The following is a 26,010-nucleotide window of genomic DNA, read 5'->3' on the forward strand; positions in this document are numbered from 1 at the left end:
ATAAACAAAAAACTAATTATGAACAAAATTACAACACATAAGCTTCTTGTAAAAGATTCAACTATGAAAAGTTGAAGTTCTATTGGACTTAAAACAACTGTATACTTTTGTCAAAACTCATTGAATTGTACATTCGAAGTGTGAAGTGTGAATTTGTAATGAAATAAAGTACTATTATATGGAAATTTTATTTCAATAAAGCTGATTTTTAAAAATTGAAGTCTTTTTTCTTCCTTCTCTGCCCCATCGTACTCTTCTGTCTTCCCCCTTTCCCTACAGTAACCACTATTAAAAGTTTGAAGTGAGTTCTTCAGATCTTTTTTTAAAACATACACACTCCAAACAAAATCCATTTACCTCCACTGAATTTGTCAGGAAAAGAGGCTGAAGATCACAGTTCAGAGGCCCCAGCTCTACTTCCCTCAAAGGCTGGTAATGCAAATCTCTAGAGGCAATTATACGTGGCCTTGTTACTCAATTTCTGCGATCATCTCACATTTATTTCCTTCTTGTCCATGTATAGTAAGTAGTTCCAATATCTGAAAATAATGTTATACAAAACATCTACCAAACACTGGACTGTATATAGCTATTTAATTCCCGGCTCCTGAAATCTCTCTTGCTGGCATGGGCTACTTGACGTTCAGGAGTCACTGCTGTCTCTAATCAGGAAGAAGCACCTTAATTGTGATATGCTCAGAAATGACAATTCTTGCGAAACAGGGCTGACAAATCCCATTCATATTTTAGGACTGGGTTTCTTCACCTCAGCACTCTTGATATTTTGGGCCAGATCGTTCTTTGTTACAGGGCCCGTCCTGTGCATTGTAGGATGTTTAGTTGCATCTCTGGGCTCTATGGACTACATGCCAGAAGCATCCACTCTCCCACTCACCATGTTGTAACAAAAATATCTCCAGACACTACCAAATGTCCCCTGGGGGGCAAAGTTGCCTCTGGTTGAAAAACCACTGTTTTTAGGAGAAACTCATCAAACTTATATTGTAGGAGAAGAGCAGATATTTATGGGAAGGAGAACGGAAAACAAACATAAAAATTAAGAAATCAAATTTCCATGTAAGTATACTATTTACCCTTCTATTCTTCCTCTGAATAAATAAGACCCCTGGAAAGAAAGCTGTAAGTGTTTAAGAAAACAGCTGTTGTCCCGATATATCTTTTCCCAGAAACCGAAATACCCTGTAAATGATCAAAACCAAACCACGGCTAATGGAGAAAACAGCCATCCCCACTTTGTCTGTTCTTGTGTGGGGAGTTACCTTGGGTTGGGAAGAAAGATTGGTTTCCTTCTGGATGTGGTCTTTGTTGTTGTCAGAGAGGGAATGTTGATAAATACTCTGAGCTGCTGAGGAAGTGAGGTCATTTTATAGAATACTAAGAATCGTAAGTTTGAGAACTGAGCACGAATTTGGAAATTATCAAGTCCACTTCTCTTTTACAGAGATTCAGAGATGAAAAATTAATTGACTTAACTAAAAGCATATAAAGCCAGTGAATTGCAAGGTAAGGACTAGATCTTAGCTCTCCTGACTCAGTCCAGACTTTCCCTTAGGTCTTAGTTCGGTGGAGACAATTTAAGTGGGACAAGAAGGAACCATGTCAACTCCTCCCTTACCCCCTCCTCCACCTCCACTTTAAGAGGTCTCTCTTCTCTTCAAGATCTAAGTAAGAATGTCTTGTACCTCTATTCCTTGATTTATATAATGGGTATTACATTGGCTAGTGGTTCTCAACCATGACTACAGACTAAAATCATCTGGGGAGCTTTGTAAAAACTACAGATTTCTGGGTCCCAACCATAGAGATTTTTTATTTACTTGGTCTGGAGTTAGACAAAATATCAGTATTTCCTTTTAAACATTCATTTTAAACAGGTGACTCTAATACGTAGACAGGGTCAAGAACCACTACTCTGTGCCCTCTCCATAATTTCTACCTATCTTGGGGGTTAAGGGTGGGCGGTGGAAAGAGGGGAGCTTATATTCTCATATCATCTCTGGCCCCAGCTTCCAGAGAATGAGATCCATTCAGAGGTAGTTATTTTACAGGAGCTACTCTTCTTTTCAACCATGTCATCATAGGCAGGGACTTCAGTCTTTTTTTGATTGCCTCAAAAAACCGATTCACATAGAGTCATGGATTTTTCCCAGGTTTGGGAGGTTGGAGTATTGCAGTAATATGAACACTTAAAATTGAATACTGAATGCTGGTGTTTTTCAAAGACTTGACAACTCTGTCTTGGGGCTGAAACCTCTTCTCATTCCCTTTTCTCTTCTCTTGTCCTGTCTCCCCGTTCCTGGTGCTTCTAAGAAAGGACATTTTTGCTTTCTCTTTTGTTGTATTGTCTACTGACCCCAAACCTTCAAGGATAGCACCTTTCACTCCAAAGGACCCACTGTGTTTTCCTATAAAAAGATAATTCCCTCCCTAAGAGCAAGCCAGGGTTTAGCTCTTCTGAGGGTCTGGTGAACATTCTGGTTGCTTTCCCCACACCTTTTCTCTGCTTTCTTAGTAACTACCCCACTTTTCATTATATCTACACTGCCCTGTGTAGCCCACATAATTGGGGGAAGTTAATTCTACCCAATTCTGGTCCAGCAGTTCCTTTCTTGGTTCACAGAGCCTCAGTAATATTTTTATGGTGCTTTGAGGTCAACCAAACCATACCAAAACCAAAATAAACAAACAAAATACAACCACCCTTCTGGTTCCCAAAAAAGGTTTCCCCCCAAACCCTAACACTTTGGTTTATTAAGAATTTAGATCCAAGCGATCTAACAGTAGAATTGTGTGTGTTATCTGACAGGTATATCTGTGCTATTTTTGAAATGTTGAAAGAGGCCTTGGTGCCCCTGAGAGTTTGCTGTGGTGCCCGGCACGTCTCCGTGCAGTCAGGAAATGGCAGCTCAGGTGTAAGTCAGCCCTTGCTCACAGTCAGTGGTTCAAAGATGGGCAGATGACCAATTCAGACTCATAAGAATAGACAAGATCTGAAAGAAGCCTCCTTACTTTTCTGAGAGGATGAATGTTCCCCTCCCTGAATACAGGTGTGCTAGCCTGTCATCAGAAGCTGCTGGCAGTCAGTGCTGCCCTGAAAGGGAGGCAGCTTTCTCATGAAGTGAATGTGTTAGGTGGGGAAGAGACCCAAAAGATTCTGGTTCTTGGATGGCGACATCGAACAGATCAATCAACCCCACTGTAGAGTCTGCATTACTTTAGAACTACATGGACCAATAAATCTCCCTTGTTTAGGCAGCTTGAACTGAATTTTCTCCCTAAGGCAAACAAAAGCCTTTATCTCCTTTTGGCTGTAACAGACTAAATTTGGCTATAATAGAAATGACCTGCCCCCCCTTTAAAAAAAACTTTCTCACATGAGAAGAGTTTTGAGGTCATAATGCTGTGTCGTCACTTGACAGTCATCACGAATCCAGGGTCTTCTAGCTTTTTGCTCTTCCAGACCTAGGAAGGGCTAGGCATGCTCCTGTCCTCCTGGTGTTAAAGAGCTGTGGTGCTCCAGCCATCACATCCTTTGTTTCAAGCAGCGAGATTCAGAAAAGGGGAAAAGGCACAACTCCTCCCTTTCAATCCATGGCCTGGATTTCATACCCAGCACTTCTACTTTTTTCTCATTGGCAATACTTAGTCTCATTGTTATGCCTAGCCCAAAGGAAGCTGAGAAATGCAGACTTTCTTCCACTTTCTTTCAAGTGGCAATGTGCTCACTTAAAACTCAAGGTTCAATTAATAAAAAGGAAGGGTGGTATAAGAAGTTGGGAAAGGCAACTAGCTAGCGTCATCAATGGACTCAGAAAGTAATATATTTTTACATCACCATTATATATATTTTGATCGCTTTGGCAATTGACATACTGTTTGAATCCAATCAAGTCAAGGTATGCAAATCATCCCAGAAAGACAGATTATTTAAAAGCTTCCAGGGAAGCAGTTACACCACTGGCCTCTTGAGCAGTGCTTTGCAGCGGTGCTTGGCGTGTGGTAGACACTCAGTATGCATTTGTTGAATGCTGAGTGACTGAATCATTTTTAGCACTGCATTTAGCATTTCAATAACTCTTAAAATCCTCCTAAAATCTCCTAATGCAATTTTGTGTAAGACACAGTTAGAGCTCAACCTTTACCGAACGGCAAGGAGGAGCTGCCCATCAACCTGTGCCATACCCTTCTGTGTAATCAACACTGTTCACTGAATCCCAGAATTTAACTCGCTCTGGTTGCTCTCCAGGTGCCCTTCTCAAATTCTCCCTATCAAGCTCAGGGATGGGACCAGACAAACTTCTTACCCAGACAGACACTTGGGTTTCCCTCCTCCTTCCTCTATTCCTACTTGAAGAATTCATTCATTCATTCATTCATAAGATTTTATTTATTTATTTGAAAGAGTGTGCACACACAAATGGGTGGAAGAGGGAAAAGGGGTGGAGGAGGGAGAAGGAGAAGCAGACTCTCTGCTTCAACGTGGGGCTTGATCCTAAGACCCCGAGATCATGATCTGAGCTGAAGGCAGACGTTTAACTGACAGAGCCACTAAGGTGCCCTGCCTTACTTGATGAATTTAATATCATGTTTATTTTCAAGCCAAAGGACTTCAGAGCTCAGAAGAAATGAAGCCTTTTCTATTCAAGTCTGATGGCCTATGTGCCCAATGAGAATTAGAGCAATAACTCACTTCAGATACATTGTTTCTAACATGCAAGTGTTACCAATAGAGAGAGATGGAACACATGATATGTATCTTCTACTCTATAAGCATTTCCCCTGAAAAAGACATAGCATTTTAGAGAAGAGTGAGTTCTTCGTAAGCAGTTGTATTTCAATAATCTAGTGGAATTCTGCATTTTTGTTCACATGAGAGCTCTTTCTCTGAAGTGCCAGTTATTTTACTCAGTATGATATTATTCCGAATGATAGTTCGTGACATTTTCTGTTCAAGGACATAGCAATTTACTTTTAGAATGAATTTTCTCCCCCTGACTTCATATCCCAGTGTAGGAACTGCTATCTGGTGAATTCCAGACAGACCCAGTGTTGCTCGCAGGGCAATCTATGGGTTACCTACATCCAAATCATGACATGGGTTCCTTCCAAGCCTCGTAGAATAAGAATTTGTCCTGGTGAATCCAAGGAATGTGATGTGCGTTTCAAATGTGCACTTTATGTGATTCTTGGGTACACTAAAATTTGAAAGTCACTAACTTAGACTTCTCAAATTAAATTAACCTGATTTTTACACCTAAAAGGTATTATTACTGCTACCGATATTACAAACTACTACTAGTTGTATATTGAGAAATATTGAGCTCTTATCCCTTGCCAGAGTGTGGATGGAAAAACAAATGAGTGATGAGAAAATGTGCATCAAATGTAATGGACTCAACACCTTTCATTTGGCTTCCAATTGTTTTGTTTTGTTTTTTGGTTGAAACTCTATATGATGAGTCACCTCTGGATATGTGGTCACAGCTTTGAACTTAATCCCACTTCAGAAAGAGTTAAAAGGGAATGGCTGTTGTAACATCTGCAAAGCTTCCCTTTTTAAAAAAAAATATATATATTTATATATTTAATTTAATAAAGATAGTGTTTGAGCAATAGCGGACCCCAACCACAGCATTCAGTGACCATCAATGAAAAATAGATTTAGAAATACTCTTACATATTGCTGGACTAATATAACATTTTGAAAGATAAAAATAAAGATAGTGATTATTTTTTAAAAAAGATTTCTTAGTAGGGAAGGAAGGAAAAAATGAAACAAGACAGGATGGGGAGGGAGACAAACCATAAGAGACTCTTAATCTCACAAAACAAATTGAGGGTTGCTGGGGGGTTGGGAGGTATGGATAGGGTGGTGGGGTTATGCACATCAGAGAGGGTATGTGCTATGGTGAGTGCTGTGAAATGTGTAAGCCTGATGATTTCCAGGCCTGTATCCCTGGGACAAATAATACATTATATGTTAATAAAAATAATTTAAAAAGATATTTATTTATTTGAGAGAGAGAGCTAATGAGTAAGTGGGGCAAGGAGCAGAGGGAGAGAATATCCAAGCAGACTTCTCCTTAGCATGGAGCCTGACGTGAGGCTCTATCTCACATGCCACGAGATCAGGACCTGAGCCAAATCCAAGAGTCAGATGCTTAACCAACCGAGCCACCCAGGCGCCCCAGTAAGTGATTATTAATAGCAGGGTAATAATACTAGTGGAATGGTTTTGCAGGAAGGTGGTGGCAAACTGAATTTGTTTCTCTTTCATATCATTATTTCTAAAAATGGTCCAAATCCTGGTGTTCTGTGAGGTAGTACGGATGCTTTCCCTAGAGGCTGGAGTGTAATTCAGGTTAAAATGTCACTTCTAATTTAGTGTCTATGCTTTACCATATGCTTTATTAACCTTCAGTCAAGCAATAGCATACTCATCAACACCTAAGGCATTTAATACATGTGATTTCCACGGAGAAACAGTAACCCAAAACTCAACCATCCTCCCTCTAACTCAACTGATACATTTCCTAATCCTTTCAACATCAAGGGTACTGGCATTGGCATGGCCGAGAGTGTCACGCAGGTCATGCTGTGATGCAAATTTCAGCCCACGACACACATCCTTTTTGGGGTGGGGGCAGTCTTTTGCCAACTAATTTTAGCCAAAAAACAACAGGACACCACTGGAGATGGAGAGCATGTAATGTGTTTAAGTGATTTTTTGTTATGCCTTTAGGGTGAGTAGATAAAGATAAAAAATAAACAGAAAAGAGTAAAAGACAGAGACTCCAAATTTGGATAAGCCACTGACTGCTGCCAATGGAAACTGAAATGGGAGCCAACCCTGTTAGTGTGTTACAAGCTTAGACATGGGATGTCTACCCAAGCCACTGTCAGTTGAATATGTCTGAGTACAGCTCAGTTTCCAAAATGAGAATCTAGGTCAGTGAAATCCCGCAACATATTTTTTTATTATTATTATTTTTTTTAATTTTATTTTTTATTAACATATATTTTTATCCCCAGGGGTACAGGTCTGTGAATCGCCAGGTTTACAGACTTCACAGCTCTCACCATAGCACATACCCTCCCCAATGTCCATAACCCCACCCCCCAACCCCCTTCCCCCCATCAACCCTCAGTTTGTTTTGTGAGATTAAGAGTCACTTATGATTTGTCTCCCTCCCAATCCCATCTTGTTTCATTTACTCTTCTCCTACCCCCTTAACCCCCCATGTTGCATCTCCTCTCCCTCATATCAGGGAGATCATATGATAGTTGTCTTTCTCCGATCGACTTATTTCGCTAAGCATGATACCCTCTAGTTCCATCCACGTCGTCGCAAATGGCAAGATTTCATTTCTTTTGATGGCTGCATAGTATTCCATTGTGTATATATACCACATCTTCTTTATCCATTCGTCTGTTGATGGACATCTAGGTTCTTTCCATAGTTTGGCTATTGTAGACATTGCTGCTATAAACATTCGGTTACATGTGCGCCTTCGGATCACTACGTTTGTATCTTTAGGGTAAACACCCAGCAGTGCAATTGCTGGGTCATAGGGTAGTTCTATTTTCAACATTTTGAGGAACCTCCATGCTGTTTTCCAGAGTGGTCGCACCAGCTTGCATTCCCACCAACAGTGTAGGAGGGTTCCCCTTTCTCGGCATCCTCGCCAGCATCTGTCATTTCCTGACTTGTTAATTTTAGCCATTCTGACTGGTGTGAGGTGATATCTCATGTGGTTTTGATTTGTATTTCCCTGATGCCGAGTGATATGGAGCACTTTTTCATGTGCCTGTTGGCCATCTGGATGTCTTCTTCCGCAACATATTTTTGCCCAAAGATTTTCTATGGCTTGTTCCTGTGTAGATGGGGAGGACTGAGTTCATGGTGACAGGGAGAGTTGGAACTCTTTTCCAAAAATTGCACCCAAGTCACCCCATCTGGTAGTCATTTCTGAAGTCATTTTGTTCCTCACTGTCCCCCTAGGACCTAGTACAAGGCCTGGTACAGCACGGGAGTTCTATACATATCTGTCAAAGTGCTGATCTGCTCCTTTTTTCTCCTGTGCCCCTCAAATCCCTCAGTCACAGTGTTCTGTTACTTCTCTAAATGGAACTCAGCTTCTGCACAGCCCTTTCTATTTTCATGGCTACTTCTCTAGTCCAGACTCTCCTCTTTATTTCTGGACAGTGTGATGGCACCTCACTAATTTTATTACTTCTAATCTCTATGCTTCTTAAATCATTACAGGCATATGGCCAGACAGAATTTTTCTAAAATACCACCTTCAGCTTTTACACCTCTGCTAAAAAATTCTGAGTGCCTCCCCACAGCCCGAAGAGAAGAAAACCCTCATTCCTTGGCCTCTGGATCAGCCCCAACTTATATCTGGAAGCTTAACTTTATTTTCCCCCCTGCACCCAGCCCTTGCTCCAGCCATTGTCTATTGATTATAAAACAGATATTCCCCCAGCTGTCCTGTTTATCATCACCACTCTTCCTCTATGACAGGACAGGCTTGCTGTGCATTCTGGTCCACTTGCACTCTGACTCCCACCTCCTGTGACCACCTCCTTCTTAGAACTCCTACACCTTCTAGGGGAACCCCACACCTACTAGTCATGGATCTTGTGTCACACTGTGACAGTATTTATCTTTTAATGTCCTGTCCTGTTTCTTCAATTAAGCCAGAGGGGCCTTGAGGGCAGAGACTGTTCTTTACTCATCTCAGTGTCCCCTGTGCTTGGGATAGAATCTTTCATAGAGTTGCTGTTCAATAAAGAGCACTGCTGGATGGGGGTCAGGGAGCTCAAGTTTCAACTCCTCTATGACTCTTTCCAATTGCCCGCTGTTTTATTTTTTCCTATTGCCTTTTAAAAAGTCTTTCTGCAAAAGGAATAGTAATGAAAAGTTCTGGAAGTGTCACTTTTTTTTTTTTTTAAGTGGAGAGAGAGAGAGACAGAGAGAGAATCTTAAGCTGGATGCAAAGCCCTACGCAGGTCTCAATCTCACCACCCTGAGATCATGACCCAAGCTGAAATCAAGAGTCAGGTGCTTAACTGACTGAGCCAACCAGGTGCCCTTAAGTGTCATCTTTTTTTCCTATTAGATTTTTATGTATAAATTAGAAAATGATGCTGTTTGTTAGATATCCAATCTGATAGTTATTCAATTGATGTCTCCTCAAAGAAAAATGGAATTAAGTTGGAGTCTTCTGTGGTTTTCTATCCTCAAATACGCATGAAGATATTCAGCTATTCACATGTCTCCCATCACCCATAGCCATTGAAAGAACAAAGTCACTGTGGTCAAGAGTCTACAGTCAATCCACTTTGGAACTATCCCTATGGCTGATGCTCTAAAATTAAATGGTTGCTATTTTTTGCCAGGTGTTTGCACATCCACATGTTCAAGACACAGTCCTTCACCTTAATTGCCCATCCTGAAGCTTCCGACAGGAAGGAATGAAGCTCTCATTTCCTAGTGAGGCTGATTCAACTCTGTTTGCTCAGGATGAGACTGAGTATAGGAGACAGGGTCACACAGGGAGAGCTGGTGGCAGAGCCAGAAGGACAACCCATGAACTGGGATTCTAAGTTACCAGCTTAGCACTTATTGCCATTTTGGCTCTTTAGATAACAACGCTTCTTTACTAGCATCAACATGATTATTTTTAAACGTAAGTTCTTGTTTAACATCAGTAATGGTGTGAAGTTTAGCCTTTTTTTCTCTTTGGCACAAATCTTCATACCCAGAGATCAGGTCCTATTAGATTTTTCTGTGTGTGTGTGTGCGTGTGTGTGTGTGTGTGTGTGTGTGTGTGTGTGTTAGGGGAGGGGGTATGGAAACGTAAGTCAAAGGCAAATATCCTGTCCTCAGAAAATGATAGGAGCAATTTTTGGTCATTTGAAATATTTTAATAAGAATTTCAGCATGCCAAATGGAGTAGATGATGGCATTTGAGTTATTATCCAGTTAGGTATTATATTTTAAGTCACACAATGTTGAACTCTAGGCAGGAAAAAGGTAAGGAGTTTCTAGATTTTGATGGCTTTAATCATGATACTTGCTCTACTTTTATTGAAACTTGGAATACATACCCTTGTACCTGTGATATATAGTGGTTGGCTTCTTCAGGTGTGCATTATTCAGGATTCTAAGTAGATGCTTTTGGAATTTGCAGAAATCCTCGAAGGCCATGGCTCTCAACTGGTCTGTGCTTCAGAATCACCTGTAGAGCTTTTCAGAAATGGAGATGCGATCCAGACCCAGAACATTAGGATTTTCTGAGGCAGGTCCAGGTCAGTGTGTTTTCAGAAAGTTCCTCAGGTGGTTTTTAAGCCACACCTCTCATTAAAAACCACTAATTTAAGGTCACTTAGGCCTTTTCTCTTGAAAGTAAGAGTCTTGGATTCAAAGGCCATCCAAAAGATGCTTGAATTCCCCCTCTAACATCCCACAAAGCCTGCTGAATATTTATCAATGTCCCATTGTATAATGGACAGAGTGAACAGCACTTTAAATGTAATTTCTTCCTCTTTTTTCTCTGAAATTTTCTTGAAAGCTCAAGAGAATAAAAACACTATTATTATTCCCTTTCTCCTACTTGGCCAATCTTGCCTTCTTCCTGCTTTGGAACTGGTGCCGAAATTCAGCATGGCTGTTTTGATCTCATAGCTTCAGATTATTTATGGCCCTATTATGCCAAGTATTTTATTTTGGCCACTCCAGCCTTGTTGGCATACAGCTCTGGGAATATCGTCAGATAAGACAACTGTTGCCAGGAAAAGCAGCATCAACAGTTGTTACAAACTCAGAGGCTATTTGGTTTTCTGTTAATTTCTTAATTCAGGCATGGTTTTTTTCTTTTTTTAATCATTGTTTTGTGGATCTGGTGAATACAACTGGAACAGACAACCAAATAATAAGACTAAATTAAACCCACAATGGGATTGTCAGCATGCGTTTCACAGTAAAGACCCAAAGTGGGAAATTCTGTGGCTACACACTGTAATTCCCTGTGACAACAACAACTTGAAATGCAGAGTCTTTATTTTTCCATTTCAATCACCCTGTTGATACTAGTTACCTCTCATTCTGTCTTTTGGTTTTTGCTATTTGTTGTTCCAGTTGTCATCCAAGGAAATTCCAGGCAATAAAAAAAACATAGAAAATCCAAACACATTAAGGGTTTTTCCATCTTCTTTCTTTATATGACCATCTATAAAGTAACATGGACATTTTTGGACATAAAATCAATGCTGAAGCTGAGTCAAAAAATGAGAGGAAATACTGTCTGAGTGACCTCTATTATATAGTTAGTCATTCAAAAGAGAAAAACATGCTTTGTGCTATGCAATTTAAATTAGCTGCAAAGCAGCCCATGTGCTCATTCAAGGAATCTTACAAATGCAGCTAGTTATTTCAGGAAGTAGATAAGAAACCAAAAGACATTTCCATCAAGATACATTATGAGCGTCAATTTAAAATTACAAGTCTACTGGAATTCCACTTACTAGATTTCAGCTACATTTACATGACAAAGACACAAAAAAAGGAGCGGTGATCTCATAATTGTTTTCTTACCACATCCTTTCAGTATTTCTATCAAAAGCATTTTAAAATTTTAAAATAATAAGTCATCGTGATACAAAAGAATGGACTTACTAAGCTAAAAAAAAAAAAAAAAAAGGCCAACAAACAAAACTGCAGATGCCAAAAGGGGAAAAGAATTGGTTTCCACAAGGGGTTAGGAAGGCAAGGGTGAGCTCCTTGCTGCCTGGCCAGCAGATGGCAGAGCCCCCCCAGCTTGGGGAGAAAGCTCCCCCCCAGCTGGGGAGAGTTTTAGCTAAATGTCACTCTCCCACCTCTTCTTCCCATTTTCTCTGCCTTCCTCCCTTTGTTCACCTTTCTTCCCTTCTTTTTTTTCCCCCTAACTGACGGGAGGACTGAATGCTACCAAGGAGATTGAGTTAAAAATCAATACAGTGAGTCCCTCCAGAGGGCAGGAATTACAGTCTATCCTCTTATGACAGAGAGCATGTAATTAATCCAGGTTCCTGGAAAGGAAGTCAATTTTGGAATGGATTTAGGAAAAATTGGATGGGATGTGGTGCAAATCTACTCTTTGCCATGCCTCTGCCTCCCCAGTTGTACTGAGGTAAACTGACAATTAAAACCTGTATATATGTAAGGTATAAGGGCTAGGGGGAGGGAAAACGGGGAGCTGTTGCTCAAGGAGTACGACCTTTGTCTTTTCTTTTTTCTTAATTAATACAATAAAAAGAGGTTAGTCTGCAGTAAAGACAGGAATCATGTAGAAGGTAATCCAGAAGCTTAAGAGTTAGATCCCACTATTGGAAAATTATTTATGTAAGTTAATCTCAGCCCATTTCCAATAATACATTACATACGTATTTTTGTACACTTTAAAAATTAAACATACAAAGTAGCCCCCTCAGCTACTCGACTCCCTCACTCCTTAAATTACCACTATTCTCACTGTTGATAGCATAGTTTTGTCTCTTGTTTAAATGAAGAACATAATAGAATTTGTGTATTTTTTTACTTTTAAATTTTGTTTTAAAATATTTTATTTATTTGAGAGAGAGAAAGCCAGAGACAGCATGAGCAGAGGGGGAGGGACAGAGGGAAAGGGAAAAGCAGACTCCCTGCTGAGCAGGGAACCCTATGCATTGTGGGACTGAGATGGGGCTTGATCCCAAGACTCTGAGATCATGACCTGAACTGAAGGCAGATGCTTAACTGACTGGGCCACCCAGGCACCCCAAGAATATGTATTTCTTGGTGATTGACTTCTTTTGCTCAAATTATGTTTGTGACCAGCAGTTGCAGATGTGCAGCAACTGGAGTTCTCATCATCTCTGAGAAGGCAAACATTCCTTCTGCAAGAGTACTAATAGGTCTCTTGCCTGCGCAAGAATTAATTAATCTTACACTATTTTCTTGTATAGCTAGAAGGGCAGCATGAAGGTATGCCCAGAAGCACATGCAGAATAATAGAAAGTATTGGGGGGAAAACTATAGAATAGACAGCTTGCTCTGAAGATGGATTTTGCTGAGATAATAGTATTTCTAGGATAAGACTTGATGTTAAATGTCTGGGTATTTGCTCAAATCAACCTCCAGTAGCTTGGCTGTATCAGCAGTAAAACGCAGTAATAATATGTCCTCCTTTTTTCCTTCCCTTCATTAAATATACTCTTTATTAAATGTGTATTAATGTGCCCTGTGTTAAACGTGTTCTGGATTTTTCAGCAGAGAGTCACTAAAGGCTTCCTAGGTTGAATGATTTCATTTAAATATACAATGCACACACTATTAAATCTACTACAACTTAGACAGGTATGAGACTATCTCTATAAGATTCCACTTCATTAACCAAGAATCGACTGCAACACATTACAAAGTGTTTCAAATGCAATAAGACTATCTAGAAACCCTTGGGCTCTCTGCTTTGCATGAATATATAAGTAGTTTTCTGGCTCTGAAAGAAGCAAGTATTCAGCAACCAGTGACAGATGTGGGAAGTACTCAAGCTCTCAGTATATGGCACAGGAAGGCACAGTTTACCTCCATTTAAGTGCTATGCCCTTCAAAGAGATGCCCAAGTGGCCACGAGCTTCTCTATAGAGACATCAAGATCAGTAAGGGAAAAACAGACATCTGGGACTAAACTCACACCTTTCATCATAAGTCAGATCCTGGACACCACAGCAGAAATGTGAAGAGGTAGTGGGTAGTTGGAGAGAGGGGAGAAGAGAGAAGAAGCGCAGCTGAAACAAATTTATGGCAAAATAATTGGAAAACGAAGAATGAGTATGGAGTGGGGTGGACAATTGGGGAGAGGAAAATTAAGGCCTGGGAAATCTGATTCCAGAGGACTGTATGCAAAATGTTTTATTTCATCAGGTCTCAGTATTTTTACCTATAAAATGGAAAAAAGTAAAACTGATACATTTCACTATGTGCAAATGGTCTGTCTCTATCCATTTGTCTTTCTGCCTACTTATATTAGTATTATTATCTCCAAATTAGTAGTAGGACTTACCACACTATCAATTTTATTGACTTTTCTAATACAAGAGCCAAAACTGTTCTCAAATACATAAACAATTCAGCTCACTAAATGGGAATTTCAGCAAACCACCTAGTTGCGACCTGAGAACATGCCTGCATGGAGATCTCACTATTCTTCCATTCAATTTATTCCTTGGCTTTCACTACAAGGAGAGCCTTTCTGATGCTAGAAACACGGCAGGTGGATATTTGCCAACTCTACAGGCCCATAGTTTAGGAAGCACATTTGCTGATGGAAAATATGATCTCCGAAAAGTGAATACCATTCCACTAAGTGAGGATTATTTATAGCTTCTGACCCAGAAGGTTTCAAGTATAGAGTGAACATCATTATTAACACTAACTCAAACTCTACAAGAACGAGGACTATAAAGTCCACACCAGATGCCCTTAAAAGAAGTGATCTTAGAGGACTTGACTTGATGATGAGATGGGAAAGATGAGTGGAGAAATAGTAGTGAATCCAAGGCATACAATGGGACTTGGGGCTTGGCTTTCTTTTTCTAAGTTATCAGTGGTCCTCTTTTCTGATTGTAGCATCTTCTCCTTCCCTCTCTCCCTTCCCAACTTTTTTTTTTTTTTCGAAAGGAATGGTGGTCCAACATCTCTAAAGCAATATAGACCCTTCTGTTCAGAAGCCCAGACTCCTGCTTCAAGGAGATAAACTCATCTTCTTCCTCACTTTTAAGTCGCTACCTCTTCAGACTTCACCTGCTCCATCCAACCATATCTCCAGGAGCCCATAGGAAAACTCTTTATCAGTTGGACTAGTTTGCTCAGATCTCATGTATGTACCCGGCTCAGTCTTTGTCTATACTGCGTCCCCACCTAGAACACTGTCTCACTGAATCCTGCTTTGGCAAACCCTTCTAGCCCCATTTTTGTCCATGAGGTTCTCTCTGAACATCCGGCCCCCAGGGAGCTCCATCCTCTCTTGTGAATAGCAGTTAGGACTACTTCACACAGTGTTTTGCTAGTTAACCATATTGTACTATCTTTTAGTTCATTATGTGTTAGTTTCTCCAGACTACTTAAGTTAGGGTCCTATCTGAATTAGGAATCAAGCTCTTTGAGTTAGGGATCTAGTCTACCCAGAATTGCAGATGGAGCTACTTTTTGTAATCTGTCTACCCAGAGGATGTTCTGTCTGCTAATTAACAAGAGCACAGGACAGGCCAGCTTCAGCCCTCTCCTTCCCTTATACTCAATCTCAGACATGCACTGACCAACCCAGCTGCCACAGATATACACCACAGTTAGTCCCTGAGGAGAAAAATAATCTTTCTAGATCCTTTGAGTGATACCATCTATCAAATATTTTTTACCATCTATCAAATATTTTCTTTCAAGACACCACCTTTCCTATATGTGGAAAGTTGACACAGCCTTCCAGATGAACAAACAAGAGACATTCTCTAAAGGAAACACAGAAAAAAATACCTAATTCAAATTCTGAAGCAGGCTGTTTAGCAATAATTGTTAAAAGTCCTAGGAATGCAATCAAAGATACAGTATGAGTAAAGGAAGATGGGAAGGCCAGGAGAGCAGGCCGAGGAAGCTACAGGAAATCTGGGCGGGAGGGGGAAACTCAGCAATTGGAAGGCCAGGATTTTTTCTGAGATAAAATGCACCAAGGCTAGTACTGAGATAGACAAGTAAAGACGTAAAAAGACAAAAAAATTAACTGTGCACCTTGGGACACACAGATTTCCTCTCTTTGCCTGAAAGAAGCTTCTGTCTTTGGTCCTTTCGTAAGTCGTGAGGAAGAGATGGTAATCCCAGCCCACCATGTAGTGTTAGCCTTGTGGCTTGGGGTGAGTAATTTGATCTAGTTCTCATCTGCAAAATGGAAATATCACCACCTCTCTCATTTGCTTATTCGCCCATTCATCTGATATTTATTAAGAGCCCACCATGGGCCAAGCATGAAAGGGAACAATGGTGAGCAAAACAGACATGGTCTTTGGCATGATGGAGGGTCCAGATCATCTTGCGGAAAGGAAAAGCACGTTGCAGTGGAAGGTTTCGATGACTTCCACTCTTGACCTAGCTCTGTGATTTGGGCAAATCGTAATTTTTTCTGGGCTTTCCTATTCTCACCTGTGAGATGAGAAAAATTCTTGTCCTAAAATTTTAGTATTCCAGATGCAAGCAGTTAAATTTTTTATGTATTTCTGAATCACGTTTTTCTAAAAGATGATTATGAAATATTTTAGACACACAGAAGGATAAGGATAATATAAGATCCCCTTGTGTACTATCTGACTTAAGGAAAGTGCTACTGGTGGCATGCCTTCCTTTTCCCCAGAGAAAGTAACTGGGATGTTCTTGGTTTCTCTTATTCTAAGTCACGGCCTTTCAGGGATCCCTGGTGTATGAACAGTTCTTACACCCGTTCTTACATTGGCCTTCCTGCCTCCCAATGAATGAGAGGTCACGACAGTGCTGATATGAGAAAGCTCGAGCACCAGCCTGTTCTCAGCCCGCCACTCCTGCTTGCTGCCCACCCAGTAGACAGAATGAGAGAGACCACGCGGCAGGCATGGCCGGCTGCGTTTTGAAGGAGCATAGTTTTGTATCTACCTTTAGGGCCTTCTGCGCAGGTTCGCTGGATCCAATTGCAATCAGGTTAGGCCCAGCCATGCTGCAGAAACTCTTCAAATGCAAAGCATCAACCACTGGGACTGTGGAGACGGCATAGTCCTATGTGTGTAATAGAAACAAGCAGTTTGGCATCGCAGAATAGTTCTAAAACTGACTTAACCCTGCCCAAAACATGGCTGTTTCTAGGGAGGCTACCAGGGGCCCTGAATATCGGAAGAAAAACTGGGATCTGTAGGTTTTGGTGTTGCCAGTTAAATAAAGACTACTTAGAATACTTCCCCCCCACCCCAGAAAGAGAGTGAGCACATGCATGGAGGTAGGGAGGAGCAGAGGTGGAAGGGGAGAGGATCGTAAGTGGGCTCCATGCCCAGCATGGAGCCAGGCGCTGAGCTCCATCTCAGGACCCTGAGATCAGTCATGACCTGAGCCAAAATCAAGAGTTGGACACTTAACTGACTTCCACCCAGGTACCCCAATAGAGACTACTTTTAAAAAGAAAGTGCAGAGCCTCCTTCCAGATGTGTGATTATGTCAACAGCTAGATTTGCTGGTTGATCCATGGAGTGGGTTACTCTGGAAAGTTATGTCGGAATATCCTGTGCAAACTAAAGCCTCATGTCCTCAAGGGGAAAAGAGCTTCCTACACAGTCTGGTGAGCCAAGCCAATCTATTAATAATCAATGGAGTAAAGGGACCTTGAGAAGATGTGTAATATCTAGCCCAGTTTCTAGCACATAGTAGGTACTAAGTACAAGTGATCCTTGATTCCATTGTGAAAAATCCATGTTTCATGTTTGAGTCAGCGGGGTCTCCAGACTTTCTGGGAAGTCATTTATTGTGCAGGAAATCTGTCAGGTAGCTGCATGATTTTACAGTGGGGAAAAAAAAACAGAAGATGTCCAAAACTTTGTCTTTTATGGCTATGGTAGCTCAATGCAACCTATTTATTGAGAAATTTGAATTTGACAGCTCTTAAAACTTCTAGCAAATGTACTAATATTAGGAATTATTTTGCAGAGCTGGTGACATATAGATACCATTATTCACGACATGCTGATTCAATGTGTCTATGAATGCTTATTAATTATTGTATGCCAGGCATCAATGGTCTAACTTTACCTACCTTAAAAGTATCGGCCAAGATTTCAGCACCTCGTTGATTTGTCCTTTTGGAAAGGCCCACAAAAAATTCTCTGCCTATAATAAATGTCATGGAACACAGTGAGTACATGGCACCAGTGATGGCATACTGTTTCTTTATCTGTAAATAATGAACTTAAAGCATCACACAGTTCTTTCCTACCACAGAAGGCAGCTCTGCTTATACTCTGACCTCTGCTTTATACAGATCTGATTTCAAACTACCATCCTTAGAAAGAAACTTTTTCAAATTCACAGAGGTGGAAAGTAGAATAGTGGCTGCCATGGTCTCAGGGGAGGAGGAACTGGGAAGTCAGTGTGGTAGGTATGAAGTTTCAGTGTGTGAAGGTGAAAATGTGCTGGACATGGATGGTGGTGATGGTTGCACACTGAACTATACACTTAATAATTAAATGATAGGTTTTATGTTTTATAATTTTAACACAATAAAAGAATAAATATTCCACTTAGGAAATAACAAAATTAAACACCTTCATGTGTAATAAAAAATTAAGTAATTGCAATGACAAAATTAAGTAACTTGCAATGACAAGTTAGTAATGCTTCCCCTTTTTTCCCTAAAAGAATAATATCAGACATTCATGATGAAGTCAGATTCCTTTTCTTATAACGATGATGTAAAGGTTGAAGAAACTATAGGCATAAAGGGAGTTTTGGGCTGACTGGTCTTCAGGCCTCACCTCTAAAGAGATGCCCTTAAAACTCTTATTTGTTGTTTCAAGTCAAAATGTCAGAGATACCTATTTGCAAAGGAGGATGGAACTTTCTAGTCATTTGGCTTTTCTGAAATTTCATAAATTTTCTTCTCAGAAGGCAAAGCATTAAGAAAAAATGGTCCCCTGGTGAGAGGCAAGCAAACAATTATAGTAGATAATATTAGGCAATATATAACTGTGAGGATTCTTAACTTTTTCATTTTTTGAAAAAGAATTCTACATGAAATGTTAAAACATATTCAAAGAGAAATCAGTATATTTTGATCCAGAACATTAGGGTAAAGTATAAAAAGCGAAACCATGTAGAAAGAATTGCTTGATAGACTTTACAAATGTTATAACTTTAATCCTCATCATGTCCTTAAAAAAGAAGTAAATGACCCAGGTCAAATGATGTTATGATAACTTCCGATGGCTTATGCTTTTGGCAGACAGAGGACCCTTTGGTGGCACATTGACGGGCTTTTTGTTTTTGTTTTGTTTGTTAATGGTGTGTCTGTATTGTCCCTTGAGAAAACTCAACTACCTACAAATCTAAGGGAAAGATATTTTATCTGAGAAAAGTATTACTTTATTTAAAAATCAGCTGGGTGTCCCTGGGTGGCTCAGTGGGATAAAGCCTCTGCTTTCAGCTCAGTTCATGATCCTAGGGTCCTAGGATCGAGCCCCACATTGGGCTCTCTGCTTAGCAGGCAGCCTGCTTCCTCCTCTCTCTCTCTCTCTCTCTGCCTGCCTCTCTGTCTACTTGAGATCTCTGTCTATCAAATAAATAAATAAAATCTTTTAAAAAATCAGCTGAAATATTTTAAATTTCCTTAATTATTCTAGATAAAAACAGATTTATAAATTAGATTTATATATAATTTTTAGGAAAAAATTTAGTGGATTAAGCAAATTTAAACAAATTCATAATGGGGCAAGTGCACTATTTCTATTTTAAAAGACTAAGGTAGCAAAGCACAAAGAAAAGCAAACTGCCTACCTCTTTAAAAAGTCAGTTGGACTTCTGTTTCTGGCAGTATGGTGGACTATATCCCCCTAAATGGCCTTTTTTTATTTTAAGATTGTATTTATTGACAGAGAGAGAGAGAGAACACAAGAGGAGAAGAGGGAAAGAGAGAAGCAGGCTCTCCGCTGAGCAGGGAGCCCACCTGGGGCTCAATCACAGGACCTTGGGATCATGACCCAAGCCGAAGGCAGACGCTTAACCGACTGAGACACCCAGGCACCCCAAAATTCCTAAATAGTCTTTCTGATGGAAATAACAGAACTTCTGGAACTGAAATATTTAAAAACATTTTTGTTGTTGTTTTGTCTGTTATGTCAACTTTTTCTGTTATCCATTCCCCCTTTCCCATGTCATTTGTCCTACTGATGATCCTACTTTCTGGATCTGATTGGTTGTTTCCCTGTGTATCATCTAACATGAAATTGTTCCTTTGTCCTTTGTATGTTCAGTAAGCTGATAGTTTCATGTAGATGTTTAACTAGATTCTTGTTAAAAAATTTTTCTTTGCTAGGACTACTGCAGAGGTGGGGCTGTACTATTGTATCACATCATGAAGCACATGACTGACAGCAACATTGTTGGTGATACCAGAATAATCTGTGTGTTCAAGGGGTATCAGTCTGATCTATCCATTGTAAAGCTCCCCATCAAGCTTTCATATAAAGGTTTAACAGGCTTGGATGATCATTACACAGATCCATTATTTTATTAGGGATCTACATTTACTGACTAGAATTCTTAAAAAACAAAACAAAACACTTTCTCAATCAAGTATTTGGTCTACTTGAAATAGAATTAGTAAAGGAAAGATAGCTAAATGACTGAATCTTTCCTTCACTTATTAACTATCAGAGTAGTAAGGTGGCATCCCCAGCAACTTACAATAATGACTGATATGTTTTTTAAATAACACCATTACCCATAAATGAGTCAGAGAATAAATCATAATGGAAACTGGAAGACATTTAAAAAAACTAATGATAACAAATATATATCAAAACACAAAGGATTCAGTTAAAGCAGTATTTGAAGGGAAAGTTATACAGCTTTAACTGCTTCCCTTAAGATGAGAAAAGGTTCAACATTAAAGAGACAAACTTCCAAATTCAAATTTAAGAAAAAAGGAGCAGAATAAAAACAAAGAAATTTGAGGGAAAGAATTAAGGACAGAAACAGGAAGAAGAAAGGAAATATATAAGACAGAGAGAATTCAACAAAGCCCAAAATTGGTTCTTTGAAAAGATGAATACAAATGAAAGATCTCTGACACAAAAGAAAAAAAGAGAAGGCATAAATAAACATTAAGAATGAAAAGAGGACATAGCTATAATGCTGTGAAGTTTAAACAGATATCAAGAAGATATGAAGAAGTTTATACCCAACATTTTGAAAACTTAGATAAAATATGAGAAAACGGAACTCACAAAAACTGACTCAGAAAACCCTCAATAGACATGGAACCATTAAAGGAATGGAGTCCGTTTAAAATCTCCCCACAAAGAAAGTACCTGGCCAACACGGTCTATTTATAGGTAAGTTCTCCCAAAGTTCAAGGAACGCACAATACAAATAGTACTGATTCTAGAGAACAGACAGAGGAAATATTCCCTAATACATGTTATGAGGTTAAGATAATTCTTTTATCAAAGCCAGAGAAGGAAAGCAAGCAAGAAAAATTACAGGCCACAAAAACAAAACTCTCAAGAAAAGACTTAACAAACTAAATCCAGCCCTGTAGTAGAAAGAGAGTATATCAAAGCGGAGTTTGACTTAATCCCAGGGATGAAAGACTGATCCAATATCAGCAAGATCAATTAGTGCAATTAACCACATCAATAGATTCAAGGAGAAAATCATATACATTTCACTGGAGCAAAAAGAGTTTATCACCTGAAACTCCATTTCTAGCTGTTTACTTTAAGAAATTCTTTTATTTTTTTAATTTTATTTTTTTATAAACATGTAATATATTTTTATCCCCAAGGGTACAGGTCTGTGAATCGCCAAGTTTATAGACTTCACAGCTCTCACCATAGCACATACCCTCCCCAATGTCCATAACCCCACCCCCAACCCCCTTCCCCCCATCAACCCTCCAGTTTGTTTTGTGAGATTAAGAGTCACTTATAGTTTATCTCCCTCCCAATCCCATCTTGCTTCATTACTCTTCTCCTATCCCCTTAACCCCCATGTTGCATCTCCTCTCCCTCATATCAGGGAGATCATATGATAGTTGTCTTTCTCCGATCGACTTATTTCGCTAAGCATGATACCCTCTAGTTCCATCCACATCGTCGCAAATGGCAAGATTTCATTTCTTTTGATGGCTGCATAGTATTCCATTGTGTATATATACCACATCTTCTTTATCCATTCGTCTGTTGATGGACATCTAGGTTCTTTCCATAGTTTGGCTATTGTAGACATTGCTGCTACAAACATTCGGGTGCACGTGCCCCTTCGGATCACTACGTTTGTATCTTTAGGGTAAATACCCAGCAGTGCAATTGCTGGGTCATAGGGTAGTTCTATTTTCAACATTTTGAGGAACCTCCATGCTGTTTTCCAGAGTGGTCGCACCAGCTTGCATTCCCACCAACAGTGTAGGAGGGTTCCCCTTTCTCTGCATCCTTGCCAGCATCTGTCATTTCCGGACTTGTTAATTTGAGCCATTCTGACTAGTGTGAGGTGGTATCTCATTGTGGTTTTGATTTGTATTTCCCTGATGCCGAGTGATATGGAGCACTTTTTCATGTGTCTGTTGGCCATCTGGATGTCTTCTTTGCAGAAATGTCTGTTCATGTCTTCTGCCCATTTCTTGATTGGATTATTTGTTCTTTGGGTGTTGAGTTTGCTAAGTTCTTTATAGGTTTTGGACACTAGCCCTTTATCTGATATGTCATTTGCAAATATCTTCTCCCATTCTGTCAGTTGTCTTTTGGTTTTGTTAACTGTTTCCTTTGCTGTGCAAAAGCTTTTGATCTTGATAAAATCCCAAGAGTTCATTTTTGCCCTTGCTTCCCTTGCCTTTGGCGATGTTCCTAGGAAGATGTTGCTGCGGCTGAGGTCGAAGAGGTTGCTGCCTGTGTTCTCCTCAAGGATTTGGATGGATTCCTTTCTCACATTGAGGTCCTTCATCCATTTTGAGTCTATTTTCGTGTGTGGTGTAAGGAAATGGTCCAATTTCATTTTTCTGCATGTGGCTGTCCAATTTTCCCAACACCATTTATTGAAGAGGCTGTCTTTTTTCCATTGGACATTCTTTCCTGCTTTGTCGAAGATTAGTTGACCATAGAGTTGAGGGTCTATTTCTGGGCTCTCTATTCTGTTCCATTGATCTATGTGTCTGTTTTTGTGCCAGTACCATGCTGTCTTGATGATGACAGCTTTGTAATAGAGCTTGAAGTCCGGAATTGTGATGCCACCAACTTTGGCTTTCTTTTTCAATATTCCTTTGGCTATTCGAGGTCTTTTCTGGTTCCATATAAATTTTAGGATTATTTGTTCCATTTCTTTGAAAAAAATGGTACTTTGATAGGAATTGCATTAAATGTGTAGATTGCTTTAGGTAGCATTTTCACAATATTTATTCTTCCAATCCAGGAGCATGGAACATTTTTCCATTTCTTTGTGTCTTCCTCAATTTCTTTCATGAGTACTTTATAGTTTTCTGTGTATAGATTCTTAGCCTCTTTGGTTAGGTTTATTCCTAGGTATCTTATAGTTTTGGGTGCAATTGTAAATGGGATTGAATCCTTAATTTCTCTTTCTTCTGTCTTGTTGTTGGTGTAGAGAAACGCAACTGATTTCTGTGCACTGATTTTATATCCTGACACTTTACTGAATTCCTGTACAAGTTCTAGTAGTTTTGGAGTGGAGTCTTTTGGGTTTTCCACATATAGTATCATATCATCTGCGAAGAGTGATAGTTTGACTTCTTCTTTGACGATTTGGATGCCTTTAATTTCTTTTTGTTGTCTGATTGCTGATGCTAGGACTTCTAGTACTATGTTGAATAGCAGTGGTGATAACAGATATCCCTGCCGTGTTCCTGACCTTAGTGGAAAAGCTTTCAGTTTTTCTCCATTGAGAATGATATTTGCGGTGGGTTTTTCATAGATGGCTTTGATAATATTGAAGTATGTGCCCTCTATCCCTACACTTTGAAGAGTTTTGGTCAGGAAGGGATGCTGTACTTTGTCAAATGCTTTCTCAGCATCTACTGAGAGTATCATATGGTTCTTGTTCTTTCTTTTATTAATGTGTTGTATCACATTGATTGATTTGCGGATGTTGAACCAACCTTGCAGCCCTGGAATAAATCCCACTTGGTCGTGGTGAATAATCCTTTTAATGTACTGTTGAATCCTATTGGCTAGTATTTTGGTGAGAATTTTCGCATCTGTGTTCATCAAGGATATTGGTCTGTAGTTCTCTTTTTTGATGGGATCCTTGTCTGGTTTTGGGATCAAGGTGATGCTGGCCTCATAAAATGAGTTTGGAAGTTTTCCTTCCATTTCTATTTTTTGGAACAGTTTCAGGAGAATAGGAATTAGTTCTTCTTTAAATGTTTGGTAGAATTCCCCTGGGAAGCCATCTGGCCCTGGGCTTTTGTTTGTTTGGAGATTCTTGATGACTGTTTCAATCTCCTTACTGGTTATGGGTCTGTTCAGGCTTTCTATTTCTTCCTGGTTCAGTTGTGGTAGTTTATATGTCTCTAGGAATGCATCCATTTCTTCCAGATTGTCAAATTTGTTGGCATAGAGTTGCTCATAGTATGTTCTTATAATTGTCTGTATTTCTTTGGTGTTAGTTGTGATCTCTCCTCTTTCATTCATGATTTTATTTATTTGGGTCCTTTCTCTTTTCTTTTTGATAGGTCTGGCCAGGGGTTTATCAATCTTACTAATTCTTTCAAAGAACCAGCTCTTAGTTTCGTTGATTTGTTCTATTGTTTTTTTGCTTTCTATTTCATTGATTTCTGCTCTGATCTTTATGATTTCTCTTCTCCTGCTGGGTTTAGGGTTTCTTTCTTGTTCTTTCTCCAGCTCCTTTAGGTGTAGGGTTAGGTTGTGTACCTGAGACCTTTCTTGTTTCTTGAGAAAGGCTTGTACCACTATATATTTTTCTCTCAGGACTGCCTTTGTTGTGTCCCACAGATTTTGAACCGTTGTGTTTTCATTATCATTTGTTTCCATGAATTTTTTCAATTCTTCTTTAATTTCCTGGTTGACCCATTCATTCTTTAGAAGGATGCTGTTTAGTCTCCATGTATTTGGGTTCTTTCCAAATTTCCTCTTGTGATTGAGTTCTAGCTTCAGAGCACTGTGGTCTGAAATATGCAGGGAATGATCCCAATCTTTTGATACCGGTTGAGACCTGATTTAGGACCAAGGATGTGATCTATTCTGGAGAATGTTCCATGTCCACTAGAGAAGAAGGTATATTCTGTTGCTTTGGGATGAAATGTTCTGAATATATCTGTGATGTCCATCTGGTCCAGTGTGTCATTTAAGGCCTTTATTTCCTCGTTGATCTTTTGCTTGGATGATCTGTCCATTTCAGTGACGGGAGTGTTAAAGTCCCCTACTATTATTGTATTATTGTTGATGTGTTTCTTTGATTTTGTTATTAATTGGTTTATATAGTTGGCTGCTCCCACATTAGGGGCATAGACATTTAAAATTATTAGATCTTCTTGTTGGACAGATCCTTTGAGTATGATATAGTGTCCTTCCTCATCTCTTATTATAGTCTTTGGCTTAAAATCTACTTGATCTGATATAAGGATTGCCACTCCTGCTTTCTTCTGATGTCCATTAGCATGGTAAATTCTTTTCCACCCCCTCACTTTAAATCTGGAGGTGTCCTCGGGTATAAAATGAGTTTCTTGTACGCAACATATAGATGGGTTTTGTTATTTTATCCAATCTGATACCTTGTGTCTTTTGATTGGGGCATTTAGCCCATTAACATTCAGGGTAACTATTGCGAGATATGAATTTAGTGCCATTGTATTGCCTGTAAGGTGACTGTTACTGTATATTGTCTCTGTTCCTTTCTGATCTACTACTTTTAGGGTCTCTCTTTGTTTAGAGAACCCCTTTCAATATTTCCTGTAGAGCTGGTTTGGTGTTTGCAAATTCTTTCAGTTTTTGTTTGTCCTGGAAGCTTTTAATCTCTCCTTCTATTTTCAATGATAGCCTTGCTGGATATAGTATTCTTGGCTGCATGTTTTTCTCGTTTAGTGCTCTGAATATACCAGCTCTTTCTGGCCTGCCAGGTCTCTGTGGATAAGTCTGCTGCCAATCTAATATTTTTACCATTGTATGTTACAGACTTCTTTTCCCGGGCTGCTTTCAGGATTTTCTCTTTGTCACTAA

At 39.6% G+C, this 26,010-nt stretch overlaps 1 protein-coding gene across 1 annotated transcript in view; it reads right to left on the bottom strand.

The window, feature by feature from the left end:
* Window positions 1-26,010, bottom strand: part of DDAH1 (dimethylarginine dimethylaminohydrolase 1) — a 138,086-nt gene that overhangs the window by 14,599 nt on the left and 97,477 nt on the right. Inside the window, exons 3-4 of the mRNA XM_032870282.1 lie at window positions 17,865-17,938; window positions 16,721-16,840 (exon numbers count right to left, since the gene is read on the bottom strand). Coding sequence (XP_032726173.1) covers window positions 16,721-16,840; window positions 17,865-17,938 — 194 coding nt within the window. The remainder of the gene's footprint in view (window positions 1-16,720; window positions 16,841-17,864; window positions 17,939-26,010) is intronic.

Source organism: Lontra canadensis, unplaced genomic scaffold, assembly GCF_010015895.1.
Source record: "Lontra canadensis isolate GAN:19392208 unplaced genomic scaffold, GSC_riverotter_1.0 scaffold40, whole genome shotgun sequence".
Lineage (NCBI taxonomy): Eukaryota > Metazoa > Chordata > Mammalia > Carnivora > Mustelidae > Lontra > Lontra canadensis.